This window comes from Aotus nancymaae, unplaced genomic scaffold, assembly GCF_030222135.1.
Source record: "Aotus nancymaae isolate 86718 unplaced genomic scaffold, 86718_ANA_hifiasm-v0.15.2.pri h1tg000016l, whole genome shotgun sequence".
Classification (NCBI taxonomy): Eukaryota; Metazoa; Chordata; class Mammalia; order Primates; family Aotidae; genus Aotus; species Aotus nancymaae.
In genome coordinates, this window is record NW_026988428.1 from 57993949 (window position 1) to 58011848 (window position 17900).

General features: G+C 36.9%; 1 protein-coding gene across 2 annotated transcripts in view; it reads right to left on the bottom strand.

Moving 5' to 3' along the window:
• ITPR2 (inositol 1,4,5-trisphosphate receptor type 2) overlaps positions 1–17900 on the bottom strand; it is a 508028-nt gene that overhangs the window by 275938 nt on the left and 214190 nt on the right. For both annotated transcript variants that reach the window (XM_012457176.2, XM_064377368.1), the window contains exons 27-29: positions 3158–3247; positions 2911–3036; positions 555–677 (exon numbers count right to left, since the gene is read on the bottom strand). In XM_012457176.2, the coding sequence (XP_012312599.2) occupies positions 555–677; positions 2911–3036; positions 3158–3247 (339 nt within the window). The remainder of the gene's footprint in view (positions 1–554; positions 678–2910; positions 3037–3157; positions 3248–17900) is intronic.

The following is a 17900-nucleotide window of genomic DNA, read 5'->3' on the forward strand; positions in this document are numbered from 1 at the left end:
TTACACGAAGCAACAGCGAATTTTCTGTGCAAGTCTTCCAAAAAATGCAATGAGATCATTAGCTTAATTAAAAGAAAACTGAGCTCACAGAGGGATTTAGTTGGAGAAAGGAGCTTATTATCATAAAGTGCAACATATTGGCAACAGTATTCTTGAGATTAATTATGAATTCAAAGTTAGGTCTTCCATAAAATCTACTCAAACACATTTTACAGACAAGGGCAAACTCCACCTCTGAGTTTTCCATATTTACCTTACTTATGGTATTGTGAGTTAGTTCTTTGTTCTACCACATCTTTTCCCTAACATTTAACTATATACATAAAAATGATATTGTCATTTGCATGTAAAACTTGTGCAATTTTTCAAGTTTCTTTAAAAGTTTTCTTGATAGAAATAAAAGATATTCACTTTGGGGAAGAGAATTTCCACAAGGAAAAAAATAAAGCAATGAAGTTTAACAAAACTCTATTCATGAATGTTACTAAGACAAGTTTGATGCACACTTTATTAGAAATATTTAGAAATATTTCTAATAAAGCTAAAATACTTACACCCGGAGTTAAAAACAAATTCAGATGTTTATGAAGAAGAACTTGATTCTGTGGATTTCCTCGACAGAAATTCTGCAGAAACGTGTGGGCTAGATTCATTACTTCATTCATCTTTTCATCATTCTGTAAGTTAAAGAATAGCACATGATAGAAACAAACATAGGAGACTGCAAATGGTATGCAAAAATACATCCCTTCATCCACACATTATTTTTCTTTCTGCCCATCTTTGCTCTCCTTTCTCTGTGTCCTTTATGATTCACACCTCTCCCAGTCTCCCCTCTTTTTCTCTTCTCTGTTTTCTAGATCTTTCTCACCTTCTCTTTGTTTTTCCTCCTGATTCTATTCTGCTCTACTCTTCCAATTCCCCCTTTGTTTTACAGCCTTTCTCTCTTCCTCCTCAGTCTTTCCAACTGTCCACCACATTTCCCCATCTCTGTACATAGCCACCTTTTCCTCCTCTGCTTCATCCCCACACCTCCGTCCTCCTTTCTTCTCTCTGTCCCTATCTTTCCTATTTCTCCTCCCTTCCCCACTGTACTCTCCAGTCCCCATAATTCTTCCTTTCCTTTAAATGTCTCCTCATTTTGTAGTGTGTCTATATACCTGCATTGTTCTGTTTCTTTTCTTCTTTCTTTCCCCACTCTATTTCACCCTCTTTCCCATACATCTTCCTTCCTACTGTTTCTCCCACATCTATTCCTTCTCCTCTCTGCTTCTCCTCTTGTTCCATCTATTATTTCTCCTGCTCCTGCCCCCTTTCCTCCTGCTCTGCCCTAATTCCCTTTCTCCCCCCCATTCAAACTTCCTCTCTTCTTCCACTCTGTCAATCTTCTCTGTATATATGTTTATTAGTACTCATCTCAGTTCTTCCCCTCTCTAGTCTCTCTGTCCCTTCATTTTGCTATTTACCTTGTCTCTTATTTCCCCTCTTTTCCTTTCCTCTTTGCTTTCTCTTCTATTTTCTCCTCTTATTTGTCCCCCTCTTTCTTAACACTCTTAAGTGGCTTTCCTTATTCACTGTCATTTTCCAAGTCCTATACTATGCTACTATCACTTGCTTATAAGAATCTTAACAAGAAAATTAAGTCTCAAAATTCACAGAGAAGCAAATTTGTCTTCTTAAAAGAGATCTTGTGACAACAGCAGCAAAACTACCTAAAACTTCCCTGTGTAGTTAATTGTACCATTTGTCATGTGGTCATCGTTAGAAATTCAGATGGACTCGTGTTTTGAGTGGTATTTTATATTACTATTAAATAAATGTATACATGCACTCACACACATACGTATATTCCCTAGCTTTGTCTATTTAGAGGGCCTATGGGGGCAACACTCCAAAGCAATCAGCACACTCAGTTCTCAGAACTTTGCTCCTAAATACCATTCCCCACCAAATGGAAATGGGGCTTCTTGAAAAATCGCTGATTCTACAGTTGAAGCAAGAAGAGTACAAGATGAGTCTGGAACATTTTATTGTGTGAGAATTACTCAAATAATGGTGGGAGAATGTTAGAGGACAGATAATCTAGCTTGAAGGAACTCTACTGGCCAAATCTGAGACAATCTGGAAATGAAAATAAATAATAATAGAACTCTTTGTAGCCTATTGAATAAAAGAATATCTACAAACTCATACTGATAAAAATAAACATAATAAATGAACAAGTTGAAAGTTTGATGAAGAATGGGATATTTACTTAGTTTCACATAACTACTCCACAAAATACTTATTAATTACAAGGGAATTACAAAGGGAAAATTAGAGAAGCCTGGCAGATACAATTTCAATCAATTGATCAAAGCAAACATCATCAGTCATGGGGCAAATCAAAATTGTGCACCAACTAATAGGAAGCAATGAGACAAACATAGTATCACTTCTGTTATGTTCCTGCCAAAGATGCATAACTGTATCTAATCACGAGGAAACATCAGACAATGCACATTAAGGGATATCCTTCAAAATAACTGGCTATTTTCAAAAGTGTCAATGTCATGGCAGTTCCCACGTGAAGAGATTTAAATAAACATGACAATCGAACAGTGCGTGATTCTGAAGTGGATCTTTTTTTCAAACTGAAAACAATTGGGACGATGGGAGAAATCTGAGTAGTGTGTAGGGACTAAGTGACAGTAAAGTACCATGCTCTTTCCTGATTTGGAGGGCTCTGGTGTGGTGACGTAGTAGCGTGCCCTTGTTTGTAGGAAAAATACACAAAAGGGGTCGGGGTGATGGGGCACCCAGTGGGTGATTTATTCTCAAATAAAGAAGAAAGAAAAAATTTCTTGGAACTTTGCAAAACGTGAAATCGTATCAAAATAAGCTAAAGAAACAGAAATAACCAGGACTAACCTTTTCGTAGGGTATCTGCAGAAGATCCAACACCACCGAATGGGCCCCCATATTTTTCAGTAATCGTTGATGCTGATTCCGACACTTTTTATTCTGTACACAGAGTTTACTTAGCCTAATCAAGATCTTCAAAGAGTAGAGGAAAAGCATGAAATATAACAAATAACAATACTAAATATAATGTATAAGCAAAAATTATTTGGCATGCAAATATAAACCTCTATAAGAACGTCTTGTATCTGCTGACCTCCTTTACGATCCGGTAGTTATTGCTCTTATTGCTGTCAATCTGAGGTTTCTTGGTTCCATCCTGCACTGGACTTAAAATGTTCGGTTCCTAAAAGGAACACAAATACATACTTTTATGCCATTTGTAGCTTCGTGGTAAATTCATTTCTTTTGTATTAAATATATTTTGTAATTATTTTGCAATAAATCTATTATTCAAGTTAAATGTTTCTTTTATACTTTTTTATTGCATAAAATGTTCCTTGGAGTGAATGAGCCATGCAAATTACCACTACCCAATAAGAACCCAATGACAAGTTACATGGAATGACCTATTATTATGAGTTAAATTGTTAAGTTTTCATACATATTATCAGTGCATATCCCTATGAGACATATTTATCTCAGATATGCTGTGATTTTATATTGCCCATATGAGAAGAAATAATGAAAATACAGGGCATAAAAGATATAATTTAATCACCAGGAATAAACTGTAAGAAAAAAAGAGTGATGGAGCAGATCATCACAGCTGAACACATCTCAGAGAAGAGAGCAAAGAACAACGTAATGCAACAATTCTCTGCCATGTTACCATGGCATCCTTAAGAGTCACGACTCAGGGCCAACATACAGGACCATGAAAATGAAAAGAAAAGTAAAAAGTAAATTAAAATACAATTTTTAAAAAACCAAATTAATAAAGCTTATTAAGAAAAGCTGAAAAACCAAAAATACTTAACTATAATAACCTTTATCTGTAGCATCACAATAAAAAGCAAATATAGGAAGTAGACATATTTTGAAGATCAACTACTGGTGTCACCTTATGAAAATCAAACACCAGGCTGGGCGCAGTAGCTCATGCCTATAATCCCAGCACTTTGGGAGGTCAAGGTGGGCAGATCACCTGAGGTCAGGAGATCGAGACCATCCTGGCCAACATGGTGAAACCCTGTCTCTACTAAAATACAAAAACCTAGCCAGGGTGTGGTGGTGTATGCCTGTAGTCTCAGCTACTGGGGAGGTTGAGGCAGGGGAATCTCTTGAACCTGGGAGGTGGAGGTTGCAGAGAGCTGAGATTGTGCCAGTGCACTCCAGCTGAGCAACAGAGCAAGATTTGTCTCCAAAAGAAAAAAAAGAAAAGAAGATCAAACACCAGTGACAAACCCATTCCAAACATTTATGAATATTCAATGCACACCTGGTACTAGATTATGGTGAATGGATCTAAAAGAGATACATAGAAAATAGGGTCCTGGCCGGGCGCGGTGGCTCACGCCTGTAATCCCAGCACTTTGGGAGGCCGAGACGGGTGGATCACGAGGTCAAGAGATCGAGACCATCCTGGTCAACATGGTGAAACCCCGTCTCTACTAAAAATACAAAAAATTAGCTGGACATGGTGGCGCGTACCTGTAATCCCAGCTTCTCAGGAGGCTGAGGCAGGAGAATTGCCTGAACCCAGGAGGCGGAGGTTGCGGTGAGCCGAGATCGCACCATTGCACTCCAGCCTGGGTAACAAGAGCGAAACTCCGTCTCAAAAAAAAAAAAGAAAATATGGTCCTTCTCACAAGAAAATCAGTGTCTACCTAAGAAAACAGGGAGAAATATACAAATAAAGATTTGAACTGAGCAGAATTCACTATTCAGAGAGAGAGAGAGTAAGAGAACAGCTGCAGCTTTAGACAAGTTTATGAAGGAGTTCAAGTTTATCACAAGGTCTAGAAGGATGAAAACTGTCTAGTTAGGCATAAAGGATGTTTAGGTGGGCAGGGGAAAGCCGTGCCAGGTGAAGAAGAAGTTCCCTTAGCCAAAGGTACTGCAGCAACAACAAGCACACTTGTATTTAAAAGATGGCAAGAACTGACAGGGTCCATTGCAAAGACTCGGCAATCAGAGTGTGGTCTGATGGCCTCCCTCATTTACAATCTATGGAAAATTGCACTTGGGATGAATGTCCAATTCAACTTGGGTCCAAAACACCCTAAACTCCTGACTATAATGATGGTGTTGGGCACTCACAGTTAAAGGGGACCCTAGTTTAAGCTCAGGAAAATGTTACAAAGATACATGAGGCCAATCGATATAATTTCATTCGTCCCAAGTTGTTTCTCTTACTGTGCTCCAGGACAAAACACAAAATTAATAAATATCAAGAAAGAAAAAAAATACTTTGCTTGCTAATCAAACAGTTCTGAGGAAAGGCTTTAAGCAACAGAGTGACTTGGTCCATGTTGAGCCAGCACATTCCTTACTCAGCTTTATATTTTTCTTTTTCTTCTTTTCTGGCAAATATTGTCCTGAAGCTCCCAGTCTCAACTTCGCTATAGCAGGTGACCTCGTCCTCCCATTTCACTGAGCAGACAGAAAGTCCTCTACATGGACACTTCCTCTTTTCCAACCAAAAATTTCCAGTCGTGTCCACAAACCTGTCTATCTTCCCCACTGTGTTTCAGAGAACAAAATTGTTTATGCGTGGATTCAAAAATTCTACCCCCTCATCCTCCTCTCCCTGCTTCATCCCTGTTTCTTGTACAAGAGCAGTTTCTACCCTTTAATGACTCTTTATCATCTCTGAGCTTCTGCCTTGCTGATCACTTGTCACTCATACTCACTAGAATTGGAACTGCAAAAAGTAAAAGATTCAAACACTGAAAGCCTTCGAAACATTACTAAGTTAGATTTCAGAGCTGTATCACCTGGCTATCATAATGAAAATTTGGGCAAAAGTGAAAGCAGTCCAACCACCACTCCAGGTAAACAAAAGAGAGAAAAGAATGCAGGATATTACCTGCAAGACATTAACCATGAAGTGAATCTTAAAAATTGTAGGAGAAAGTGTTCAACTATATATGTAAGTAAAGCCAATGTAGAAGAGAAAACACAACCCAGTGGCTAAGATGAATGAAAACTACTTAGATGGAAAGAGGCCAGAAGTCAGAGTATGAAACAAATATGTTTCCCATTTGATAGCAAAAATAATTGATGAGAAGTAGAAACTGCAGAAGCTAAAAATATAATTAGATTTCCTTTTTCTGATCACAAAGGTGAAGGCTGGATTTTTAAAAGGCCATTTCATTTGTTTTCTGTAAGAGAAGAAATAGTAAAACACATACACACAAACACACACACTTGTACCACAAATCAGGATTAATATATTACCAGCTCTAAAGATTGACAAAGCTCCTTAGTTAGAAAGGAGATCTTTCTGATATATGTCAACTTTAAAGAACGCTGTTAAAAAAGGCAGGCGAAGCTTTGGTAGATATCCTTAATCCTGTTTTTCAAGCAATAATCTGAAGAAAAAGCAACCATCTTTTTTTTTAAAAAAGTAATCATGGGTGAAATGTACTACATTACAAAAAGTTATGCTCTTTAGTTCAGCCCAGGGGAAGATATAAACGCTAAACTTTGTAAGTGTGGGAATTATGAAAAATAATGATTTTAATTTAAAATTGCTAGCAGTCAACAAAAGGCAGCAACATTGGAGAATTCAATAAACAACGCCTTTTAATTTCAGAAAATAATTCAATTTAATTAAATTGAACAAAAACCCATGGAACATCTGGATAATTCCAAAGCAGTGATCAGGGTAATTTAAGAAATATGTAAACTATGTAACTAAAATTGGGTTTTGTTTACTAATTCTGATGCCAAAATGGTCTAAATAAAGGTGTTGCAAAAGTTTTCCTCCTGAAAGAGCAGAAATTGGCTGTATTCTTTATGTTTTATACAGTTCTTTATATTCGATAAACTTTAGCCCTACATCATTGGCCAAATCTACAAAACTCTGAATTTATTCTAATGACAAAATATCAGAAAAGTACAAAATGTAGAAGTGTGACTTATGTGGCATCCCAGAGCTGAATGGGCCCAGAAAAAAAAACTGTGTAACACTGAGAACAATGTGAGGCTCATATCACATCTCCAAATGATCCTTTTGACAATAATGATGAAAAATAAATATGGGACTCCAAACGTCCCTGCACTTTATTGTAATTGCTTCCTATCATCTGGAGAACCTAAATTTATTACCTCTACTGGAATATGGGAAGCAGCTTAGTTCAGTGATTTTGGAAGCAGCTATATTTTTAATGGCATAGTATATACCATAACATAAAGCAATAGGTTCAAAAACAAGAGAGCAAGAAGACTCTAGAAATTGGGTGGGCATCAGCATTCTAGGCAGAGACATAAAGAGTGAATATTGGTTCTAAAGATAGTTTCTCCACACACCTGCAGTCCCACCTACTGGGGTGGCTAAGGCAGGAGAATCATTTGAATCCAAAAGGCAGAGGTTGCAGTGAGCCAAGATCGTGCCACTGCACTTCAGCCTGGGCTACAGAGCAAGACTCCATCTCAAAAAAAAAAAAAAAAAAAAAAAATTTCTTCCATTTTTTTCTGGCATTAGTCAAGGAAACTTTTATATCAATAGCAAAAATGATACAAGAAAGTAATATTATATGAACTAAATGGTGAACTAAATATTAGCACTGGCTAGGTATGATGACTCACACCTATAACCCCAATACTTTGGGAAGCCAAGGTGGGAGGACTGCTTGAGGCCAAGAATTTGAGGCTAGGCTGGACCACACAGAAATACCCTGTCTCTATAAAAATTGTTTTATTAGGTGGGCATGGTGAGCTCACCTGTAGTCCTAGCTACTCAGGATGCTGAGGCAGGAGGATCATTTCAGCCAGGAGTTTGAGGCTGTAATGAACTATGATTGTGCCAATCACTCCAGCCTGGGCAACAGAGTGAGACCCATCTCAACAAATAAATAAATAGTGGCACTAATTAATGGGAATCCAGCTCCTTAATTTAACCAAGGGCAATCATGCTTTTAAAAATAGAATTTTCCAAATCCTACAATGTAGAGCTGCCTACATCTGCAGCTGCATGATTAAAATAGCTTGGTGCATGCCTTCTATTTATCCCTATCCCACTGAAGTTTAAGGAGGTCCATCCTCAGCCAAGTTGCCAAGTCAGCAAGACTGCAAGGCCTGCTGCTCACCATCTGTACTGCTAGCCTTCTCTGGTGTAACCACTCTTTAAACCAGTCAGTGGCACCATTAACCAGCCACCCTCCCACAACTTCAGGGGCCAAATGCTTTTTTTCTTCCATCCTCACCTCCCTTCAAAACATGCAAAAAAAATTTTTTAATAACCAGTCTTTTATATTTGATTGGCCAATCAAATTCATATTATAATGTAGTTGAAGGTGTTCAGAATAAATATTGCCTCATTCAGATAACTGAATAAACCTCTGTGGGATAAGGAGGTATTTTTTTCTCCCTCCCATCTAATGATAACATCATGGACTAGTCATTTAGGGAGATATCACCCTAGATCTACTTCTATGACCTTGCATGGAAAGCTAATTTGGACCATCATGGTATCATGGCTGCCAGTCTCTGCTTCCCTGAGAAGCACCTAAGGCTGCTTGAAGACTTGGGCACAAATCCACAATGGGCAGAAGAGGCTATGAACAGCATTCCTGGCAGAGAATTTCCTTCCAGATGTTTCCTCAAGTCAGGGACAAAGTTCTTCCCTCCTAGAGAATACAGACGTATTCATAAACTTACCCTAAACCTTTTTTCCTTTCACTGTGTCCCAAAACAAATATAATAATCGCGTTTTTCTGGTTCATTTGATGTCATTTTAGTTAGTATTTGATCATGTTTAATCTAATGTTCTAGAACATAACCCAAATCTCCTTTACAATCTGTATCTCTGATAAATAAGTTAACAAAAAATGTTTGTGCCACTGAGGTACAGCCTCTTTGCTTAGACAGGTATTAGGAAAAACTAGAAATGTTTAATGTAACTATTAACTGCTTTTATAACAACACATCAGGAACCTATGATCACACAGAAACATGTCCCAGAAATTTTCTGATGTAACTCCAGGGATGGCCAAAAACTCACCACTATTACATAAAATGTAGAAAGGATGGGCAACATTTTGGTCAACAGAATTGCATACAGAACACTGCACAGGAAGTGAAACAGCAATATAATAGAACCCTTAGAGAAGGACTTTGATACTGATACATTGTATGAAGGAAGCTTCCCTAGTCACAGTAGGGTTACAGCTCACCTGGACCCAGACCCGGACCAACATTCTCACATGGTTGTGAGAATGGGGGTGTATGCATGAAATGTGTGAGAGGGAGGAATCAGTACTGGCTTTACACTCACTTTTTCCCCCAAGAAATCATTACAGAAATGTTGTTGCCTGATCTAAAAACAAATGTATGCCCTGATTTGAATGAATCAGCCACTATTATTTCCTCATTAGCCACTTGCTGAAAAAAAGAAACCATATGGGAACATAGAATCTTCACTGTCGACTTATACTTAAGTAAGAACAGGTAAAGGCCAGGCACCGTGGTTCACACCTGTAATCCCAGCACTTTGGGAGGCTGAAGCAGGTGGGTTGCTTGAGCTCAAGGGTTCAAAACCGGCCTGGGCAATATGGTGAAACCCCATCCCTACAAAAAATACAAAAATTAGCCAGGCGTAGTGGTGCACACATATGGTCCCAGCTATTCAGGAAGCTAAGGGAGGATGGCTGGAGCCTAGGAAGTCGAGGCCGCAGTGAGCCACGATCACAACACTGCACTCCAGCCTGGATGACAGAGCAAGATCATGTCAAAGAGAAGAACAACTGGAAAAGTTAAAAAAAATAAGATAGTAACTTATTTATAGCATGAAGGTAAATACTAAAATGTGTTCTATGTTCTAGAACACAACCCAAATCTCCTTAACAATCTGTATCTCTGATAAATAAGTTAACAAAAAAAGTTGTTACCACTGGGGTGCAGCCTCTTTGCTTGGACAAGTATTAGGAAAAACTAGAAATGTTTAATGTAACTATTAACTGCTTTCATAACAACACATCAGGAACCTATTATCACACAGCAATACAGTGTGAGTACTGTTTTAGTAGTATCAATTTAAATGTGATTAGAAAATGAGAAGGGAAAAAAATTCCCATAAAAAAAGGTCTAAAAACCAAGTAATTCAAGTAACACCTTATGGAAGTATAATCGTTACACTTAAGAATTTATATTATAACCAAATAGAATGAGAATGTGTAAAACAAGAATTTTAGTATAAACCAAAAGTTATTTTGCACATGTATGCCATGTAAAAGGGGCTTATTAATTGAAACTCATCTGCTACAATGACCTTCAGTGGAATTAGCTCAGACATAAGGATGGGAATATGTATAGTGATATAAACAAGTAAGTAAATTATACAATGAGGTCTGGGGCAAAAATAGAAACTGGAGACAAGAAAACAGATTCCATAAAGGAAAATTCAGGAAAGCACTGTCCAAAACTAATGAATAAAAGCTCTTTATGAAATTACTATAGTGTCCCTGAGTGGTCAGGTCAAGCTGCAAGATTCTGTCTAGAACACATGGACTGCTTCTATCCCAGGCCATCAGGGTTAGACATTCTACCTGTTTCTGTCAAAAATCAGCTAATCAATCACAAGTTTGGCTGAAGAAACAAGTTTATGTAGAACCGTTTTTCCCACTACACAGAATCTCATACCAACACTTGGAAAAGGAGAACCTTTTTCACATATATCCTTCTAGAGGGATTTGCCACCTTGAATGCTTCATCAAAGGAAAAAAGATCAGAAGTGGCAGGCAAAGAATGGAATACAGTTTTTGCTTTTAACAAGTAATGAGATGTGGAGGTAATAGAAAAACCATCAGATAGGGAAGGTGTGCCTAGGGAGAAATAGAGAAAAATCAATGAAGAAAAGGAAAGAGAGGGAAGGGAGAGAAGGAAGGAATTAATTCATAATTAATAAAGTGATATAATTAATAAATAATAAAGATAAATCTGCAAACTATAATTCAAACTCCTAAGAGGAACATTAACACTAACAAAGTCAACCAAAAAATTCAATAATAATGTTATATCATGTCCAGTGAAATATAAACTATCAAGAGCTTTTCTGACAGGCCTTGTAAGCAGGTATTTTTAAAATAATCATAGAGATAGTGAAGAACAGCATCTCTCATGCCCAGTGGGCACCTCTGTGGTTGCCCTGTGTCATGCAATAGTGTTCAGGATGATGTCACAGCATCGCTCAGCATGGAAAAGGAAGGATAGCCTTTCGGGGGAAAGGACAGGCTATGAGCCAAGCAACAGCAAGAGAAGAGAAGGCACTGGTCCCCATCCGCCCATCTCCCTGCACAGGAGTGCTGGGTGCTCTGCTGGATAGTATGGGTCTAGATTTCCAAGCAATCAGTCACTGCAATGCCACAGTAACTACCTATAGGGAAAGTTGAAGAGTAACCTTCTCAATAAGGGGACATACAAACTGCTTCAGCACCAGGTTGTGCCTGTTGTTTACAGGAATCTTTTGAACACTAGCCCATGGCCCATAAAAATTGGACTGTCCCTGCTGAGGGGCAGAAGCCACAGGTCCTATGAGAAGCCAAATCAGTACACAGCCCCTTGGAAGAGAGGAACTCCTCATCCTGCAAAAACAGTCCCAGCCACCTCATTGTCCAGATAACCCTGAGTGAGCCCCCAGGGACATTTTTTAGTTAATTCTATCCCTTACATCATACATCCATTAAAAGAAAAAAAAAAATTAAGAAATGAAAACAGGTAGATATGAATCTAGAATAGATGGATATGAAAAAGAACCAGTTAAATAACCTGAAAATGAAATATATGGTCTTTGAAGTAAAAATTAGATAGATAGTTTGAGTATGAGACTACATTAGTGAGAGTTTAAGTCAATTTTTTAAAAAGAGCCACTGCACTCCAGCTGGGTGACAGAGTGAGACCCATCTCTAAAGAAAAGAAAAGAAAAAGAAGTTGGCAACCATATATAGGTGAGTAGACAGATATAGAGATAAATACAGGTATACACACAAATATAGAAGCAAAATCACTGTAAGAAAAATTAACACTCAAACAACAGGAGGAGGAACTTTCCTTTGAAGTACTGCAATGCCCACGTGACCTGCTTCTCAACTCTAAATAAAGCGGTGGATGAACGTAAAGGGTAATCCTGACTTAACCTACTCGGATACGATTTCCTGAGTTAATCTCTCCTTCCTATATTTAGAAGTCAATGCATATTTGAAAGCAATGAATTAGTAATTTCTCCTAATGCTACTGATATTGTCAACTTGTTATATTTTAGCCTTTAAGCTTTCAGAAATGATGATACAGTCTTTTAATGCTGGGGATGATAAGTTTAATAAAGGAAAACACTATAATATACAATAGATAATAAAGCTCCTCAGCTCTAGGGACGCAATGGGCTTACCAGAGACCAAATCCATCGCCTTCTCCTTATTTATAAGAGATCTAGTACAGTAATGGTATAATTTTGGATTATAAACCAAGATTTGTTAGTGTTAGTAGACACACCATCGATTCACATTTATTGTCAACAGTTACCAAATTTACCACTGAGGGGGGAAAACACACTTTTATATTATTAGAGATATTTTTTATTCTCAAAATGAAGGATCACATTAAAGTTATCTGGTCTTCTGATATCTAAGCAAGCACAAAGTTAGACCATTATGAGCTGTTTTACAACAATGCTGATGGTGCTGTGTTTACAGTCTTTGTAAGATTTACTGAACAACAAAGGAGTATTGTTCGTATTGGCTTGCTAGAGTGTGTGCTGCCTGCTACTTGCTGTTTCCATTGATACTGTGATATATTTCATCCTGTTTACAATACATTGCCACTATCTTCGGCTGTTGGGTTATTGCATAATACGGGTTATTTGGCTGTATATAAATTAGTAACTTCATAGTTTCTCACTTTTGCTCCCCTTATAGTAATTCATTATATAGGTACCATTCTCCTGGTTTCTCAATTCACCTATTTGCATACATTTCTACTGCTATCTCACTAGTTCATGCTTTCAGAACTTCACACCTGAATTTGTACAAGAGCCTCTTAATGGGTGTCCCAACCCAGCCTCTCGTTCTTCTGAAGCATTCTGGATTCTGTTGGACTCAATTTCCAAAACAGTATGCTTACCTCCCTACCCAAGAATCTTCACAGGTTCCTACCTTCCAGCCATTTCAAATATAATTCACTTATTCTTGAACTTTACTTTTCTTATTATTACTCTTGAACACATTAGCTAACTCCTCCCAATCCTTCAGAATAGGGCTATGTGTAGACTCTGGAGTGAGGCCTTCTCCCAGTCATCAGACCCATGCTGGCCTCTCCTTTTCCTGTACCACATAGTTCAGTATATAATCAACTACTTTGTCACCCTGTTTTTTGGGTGTTCATGAAGTGTGTTCATTCTTTGAGGGCAAGTAGAATATTAGATTTGACTCCAGATATTAAACTTTAAGAATGGAGAGGAGAAATTTAAGTGTGCACAAGGCAAGTGAGCATGAAAGCAATGGGATTGAAATGTACACTTTACACAGCAGCTGAAAGAAGGATTTTACTCTAGAGAAACATGACAGTTCACCAAATGCAACCATTCATGTCATTCATATTGCCTCAAACCTAGCATAGGTTTGAATAGATATTATAGAGACAAATACACAGGCTCAAAACAAAGAAGAGTTGTCTCTTGTTAAGAATTATCTAACAGAATATGATAAAGTACAGAGAAATCCTTCCTGTATAACATCTAAAAGTGATCGATAAAATATTTAAAATGTGTCTTTATAATAGCAAGGCCAGAAACCCTGAAAATACATAAAAATTTTAGAGCAATAATCAAGCACTAGACTCATCATTGGCTCTGAGGGCATCAGTCAAATTTAATAACCTGGATTCTGAGTTTTGCTATGACTGACACACACACACACACACACACACACACACACACACACACAGCAAAAAGAAAACAAAATCCAGATCCCAAGCAAAATGAAAGGTCTGATCAGAGACCCTGGCATAGAATCAGGAATACCTAAGGGTAACACCCACAGTCATAAACCAGGGAAGATGTGGCCCACAGAAGGGCAAAGGGTTAGCTATCTTGGCTTTGGCTCTCATCAAAAACAAAAGAGGGGGAAAAAATTCTCTTGAGGCTCCCATATGAAAAGAGAAGCATGCTTTCACTCAAGATTGGGGACCAGAATGTCCAATCTAAAGAGGTCCCAAAAGACCCAAGTCAAAAGTTATGTTGAATATGGTTACAGAAGGTAGTGTCCCAAAGTGCTTCACAGAGGCAAATAAAATCTAAATGAGGCCTTAACTACAGACCTCAAAGGAATTCCACATACAAAGTTCCAAAGAATGTGAGTTCACAACAATAAAAAATCACCAAACACCTGACGCGAATACATCCCAAAGACTTCAGCAAGAATAGCCAACTTAAAACTGCAAAGATCCCTCCTTTTACAAAACAACCAGATCTTAGATATAAAACTATTTTAATTACATTTCTGGGCCCACAGAAAACAAAGGACAATTCCCAGAGACCCCACCCTCCATCTTCTAAGGGAAAAATGTAACCTGAAACCAGATCAGAGAGCTCCAAGCAATAAGGGCACAAGGTAAGTTTCCCTGAAAGCAAATGAGAATACTAGATCTGTAACCCAAAGATTAGTAAACTCTGAGCAAGTGTCTAGTTTGGGGAGCTAACCCCAAAACTCCTGCCTTAAGCCAGGTACCTAAGAAAGGAGTAATGTGGTCTCAGGCTAGTAGCGCCCCCTGCCAACAGGCAAATGCAATCACAAATACTCTAAGGAAGAAATCCCCTACGTCAACCCCAGGACAAAGGTCAAAAGATAATGAGCTCAAAACCTGCACCCAAATGTTCATAGCAGCTTTATTCATAATTGCCAAAAATTGGAAACAACTAAGATGTCCTTCAACAGGGGAATGTATAAACTGTAGTACATCCATACAAGGGACTATTATTCAGCAATAACAAAAAAATGAGCTATTAAGCTATAAAAGGACATGGAAGAATTTAAATGCATACTGCTAAGTAAAAGAAACCAGTCTGGAAAAGCTACATATTGTATAATTCAAATTATATAAGATTCTGGAAAAGGCAAAACTATAGAGATTATCCCCCAAAAACTCAGTGGTTGCCAGGGACTCAGGGATTCGGAGGGAGAGACAAATAGGTAAAGCACAGAGAATTTTTAGGGCAATGAAACTGTCCTGCTTGACACTACAATGGTGGATACATGTCATTATGCATTTGTCAGAACCCATAACTAAACAACACAAGGAGTGAACCTTAATAAATTATGGACTTTCATTAAAAAATACTGTGTCAATATTGGCTTATCAATTATAATAACTATGCCACACTTATTCTAGATGTCAACTACAGGAGAAAAAGAGAGAGAAGAGAGACTAGATGGGAACTCTGTGCTTTCTGTGCAGTTTTTTTCTAAACCTAAAACTTCTGTAAAAATGAAGTCAATTCGAAAAAAGATATGAGCTCATAATCAAAGATGATCAAAATATAATGAAACACAACATGAGTGAGAATCATAAGAAAATCTCAAATACATCAGATCTCAAAGTTATTATATACGGACTATTAAACAGCCGTAGGGAATCACAAAAATTAGAAAACAACAAAGCATGATCAAAAATTACCAAATAGATTTGAAAAAAATTCAAATTTCAGGTTTGAAAAAAATGAAATTTCAGGTATGAAAAAATATAGTGGCTGAAGTTTAAAAGTCAATTGGTAGAGAAGACTTCAAATAAGACAGACCTGAAGAGAGATGAGTCTAAAGAAATCATCCAATATACCATACAAAGTCATAGGTAGGGAAAATATATAAAGGAAATGAACAGATATGTACTCTATAGTAATATATTAATTAATAAAGTTCAACATGCACTTAATTAGAGTTTCAAAGTTAAAGCACCACTATTTAACAGTGAGCAAACTTCTCAACAGCAGCAATGGAAGCCAGAAAACATGTAATAAAATAATCAGAAGAGAGGGGAAATAACTCACAGTTGATAAACCTTTTTGTTCTGCAGTAAAAATATAATAATTTCAAATGTACAGGCTTCTAATGACACAGTCTCAAATGGCATGAAGTAAAACTTAACATAAATGCAAGGGGAAATTGATAAATCTATCACTGTAGTGAGAAATGTCAATAAAGCTCTCTCATTTATTGATGTGTTAAGAAAATTTAAATATTATTAAATATATTATTTAAACACAATTAGCTTGATTTGCCAGTCATATATAAAGAATCCCATACCCATCCACATTCTTTTCAAGCCGCATTGGACACTTACAAAACCTAGATGTATAATAGGCCAAAAAGCAAGTCTCAATGAATTTTGGAGAAATGATACCATAATAACTAAATTATCTTGTCACAAGTTAATTAAGAATTCAATTAACAAAAAAGGTACCTATGCATGTAGAAATTTAAAAACTCTCTTCCAAGTAATTCTAAGCCAAAGTACTCACAATGGAAACATTTTTAATATCTAATATTGAAAAATAATAAAATATCATTTGTCAAAACTCAGGGAATGCAGCTCCTTAGGAAGAAATTATAACACCAACTTTTTTAAAATCAAAAAGTCTGTCAACATAAAAAGATAGAGTATAGTAGGGTAAGTATAATGAAATAGCAAACAAATCCAGAATCTCAACAAACCCAAAACAGACTATGTTTAAAAGATGAATAAAATACAGGTGACCGTGAATGACATGAATTTGAACTTATACACAGATTTTCTTTTACCTCTCCTGCCCTTGAGACAGCAAGACCAACCCTTCCTCTTCCTCCTCCTCCTGAGCCTATTCAACATGAAGATGATGAGGATGAAGACCTTTATGATGATCCATTTCCACTTAATATGTAGTAAATATATCTTCTCTTCCTTACGATTTTCTTAACATTTTCTTTTCTCTAGCTTATTTTACACTATGTAATTCACACAACACAGAAAATGTATGTTAACTGACTGTTTATGTTATCAGTAAGGCTTCCAGTCAACAACAGGCAATCAGTAATTAAGTTTTGAGGGATTCAGAAGTTATTACAGAAATTTGCAACTGTACGGGAGGTTGGCACCCATACCCATCCCCCAAATACTGTTCAAGGGTAAACTGTACATAAAACTCTGGCAAAACTGAGCTAGTAGAGCTAGAGAAAAGAAGAGAGCCATAAGCAAAACATATGAAGAATGAAAAGGGAGTACAAAGTTATGAATACAGCAGAAATTTAAAAGTTAGTAAAAGAATATGAACAAATTTATGCCAATAAATTTGAAATTTTCAATATATGGCTAGAAAAATACAAAACAAATTAACTCAAAATGGAAAATTTGAATGAATTTATAACCATTAAAAAATTGAACTAGTAGTCAAAATCTTCCCACAATGTAAATATCAGGCCCAGACAGTTTTGCAGACAGGTTTTACCAGACATTTATGAACAGATCATTCTAATTTTACACAAAAAAAAGGGAATATTCTATAGCTTGTTTTATGGGACTAGTCTAAGCTCAATACCACCACTTGATAGGAACAGTAAAAAAAAAAGAAAGAAAGAAAGAAAGAAAGAAAGAAAATTACAGGCTAATTTCTCTGGCAACACAGATGTAAAATTCTATACAAAGTACTAGCAAACAGAATCTAGCAATGTAAAAAAAAAAATCACCTAGATATTTTAAACCTAGAATGCAAGGTTGCTATAGTAGAAGCTCTAAGATTTATGTCATTAAGATGAACAGATTAAATTTAAAAATATATAATCTTAATAGATGTATAAATTACATTTAATTAA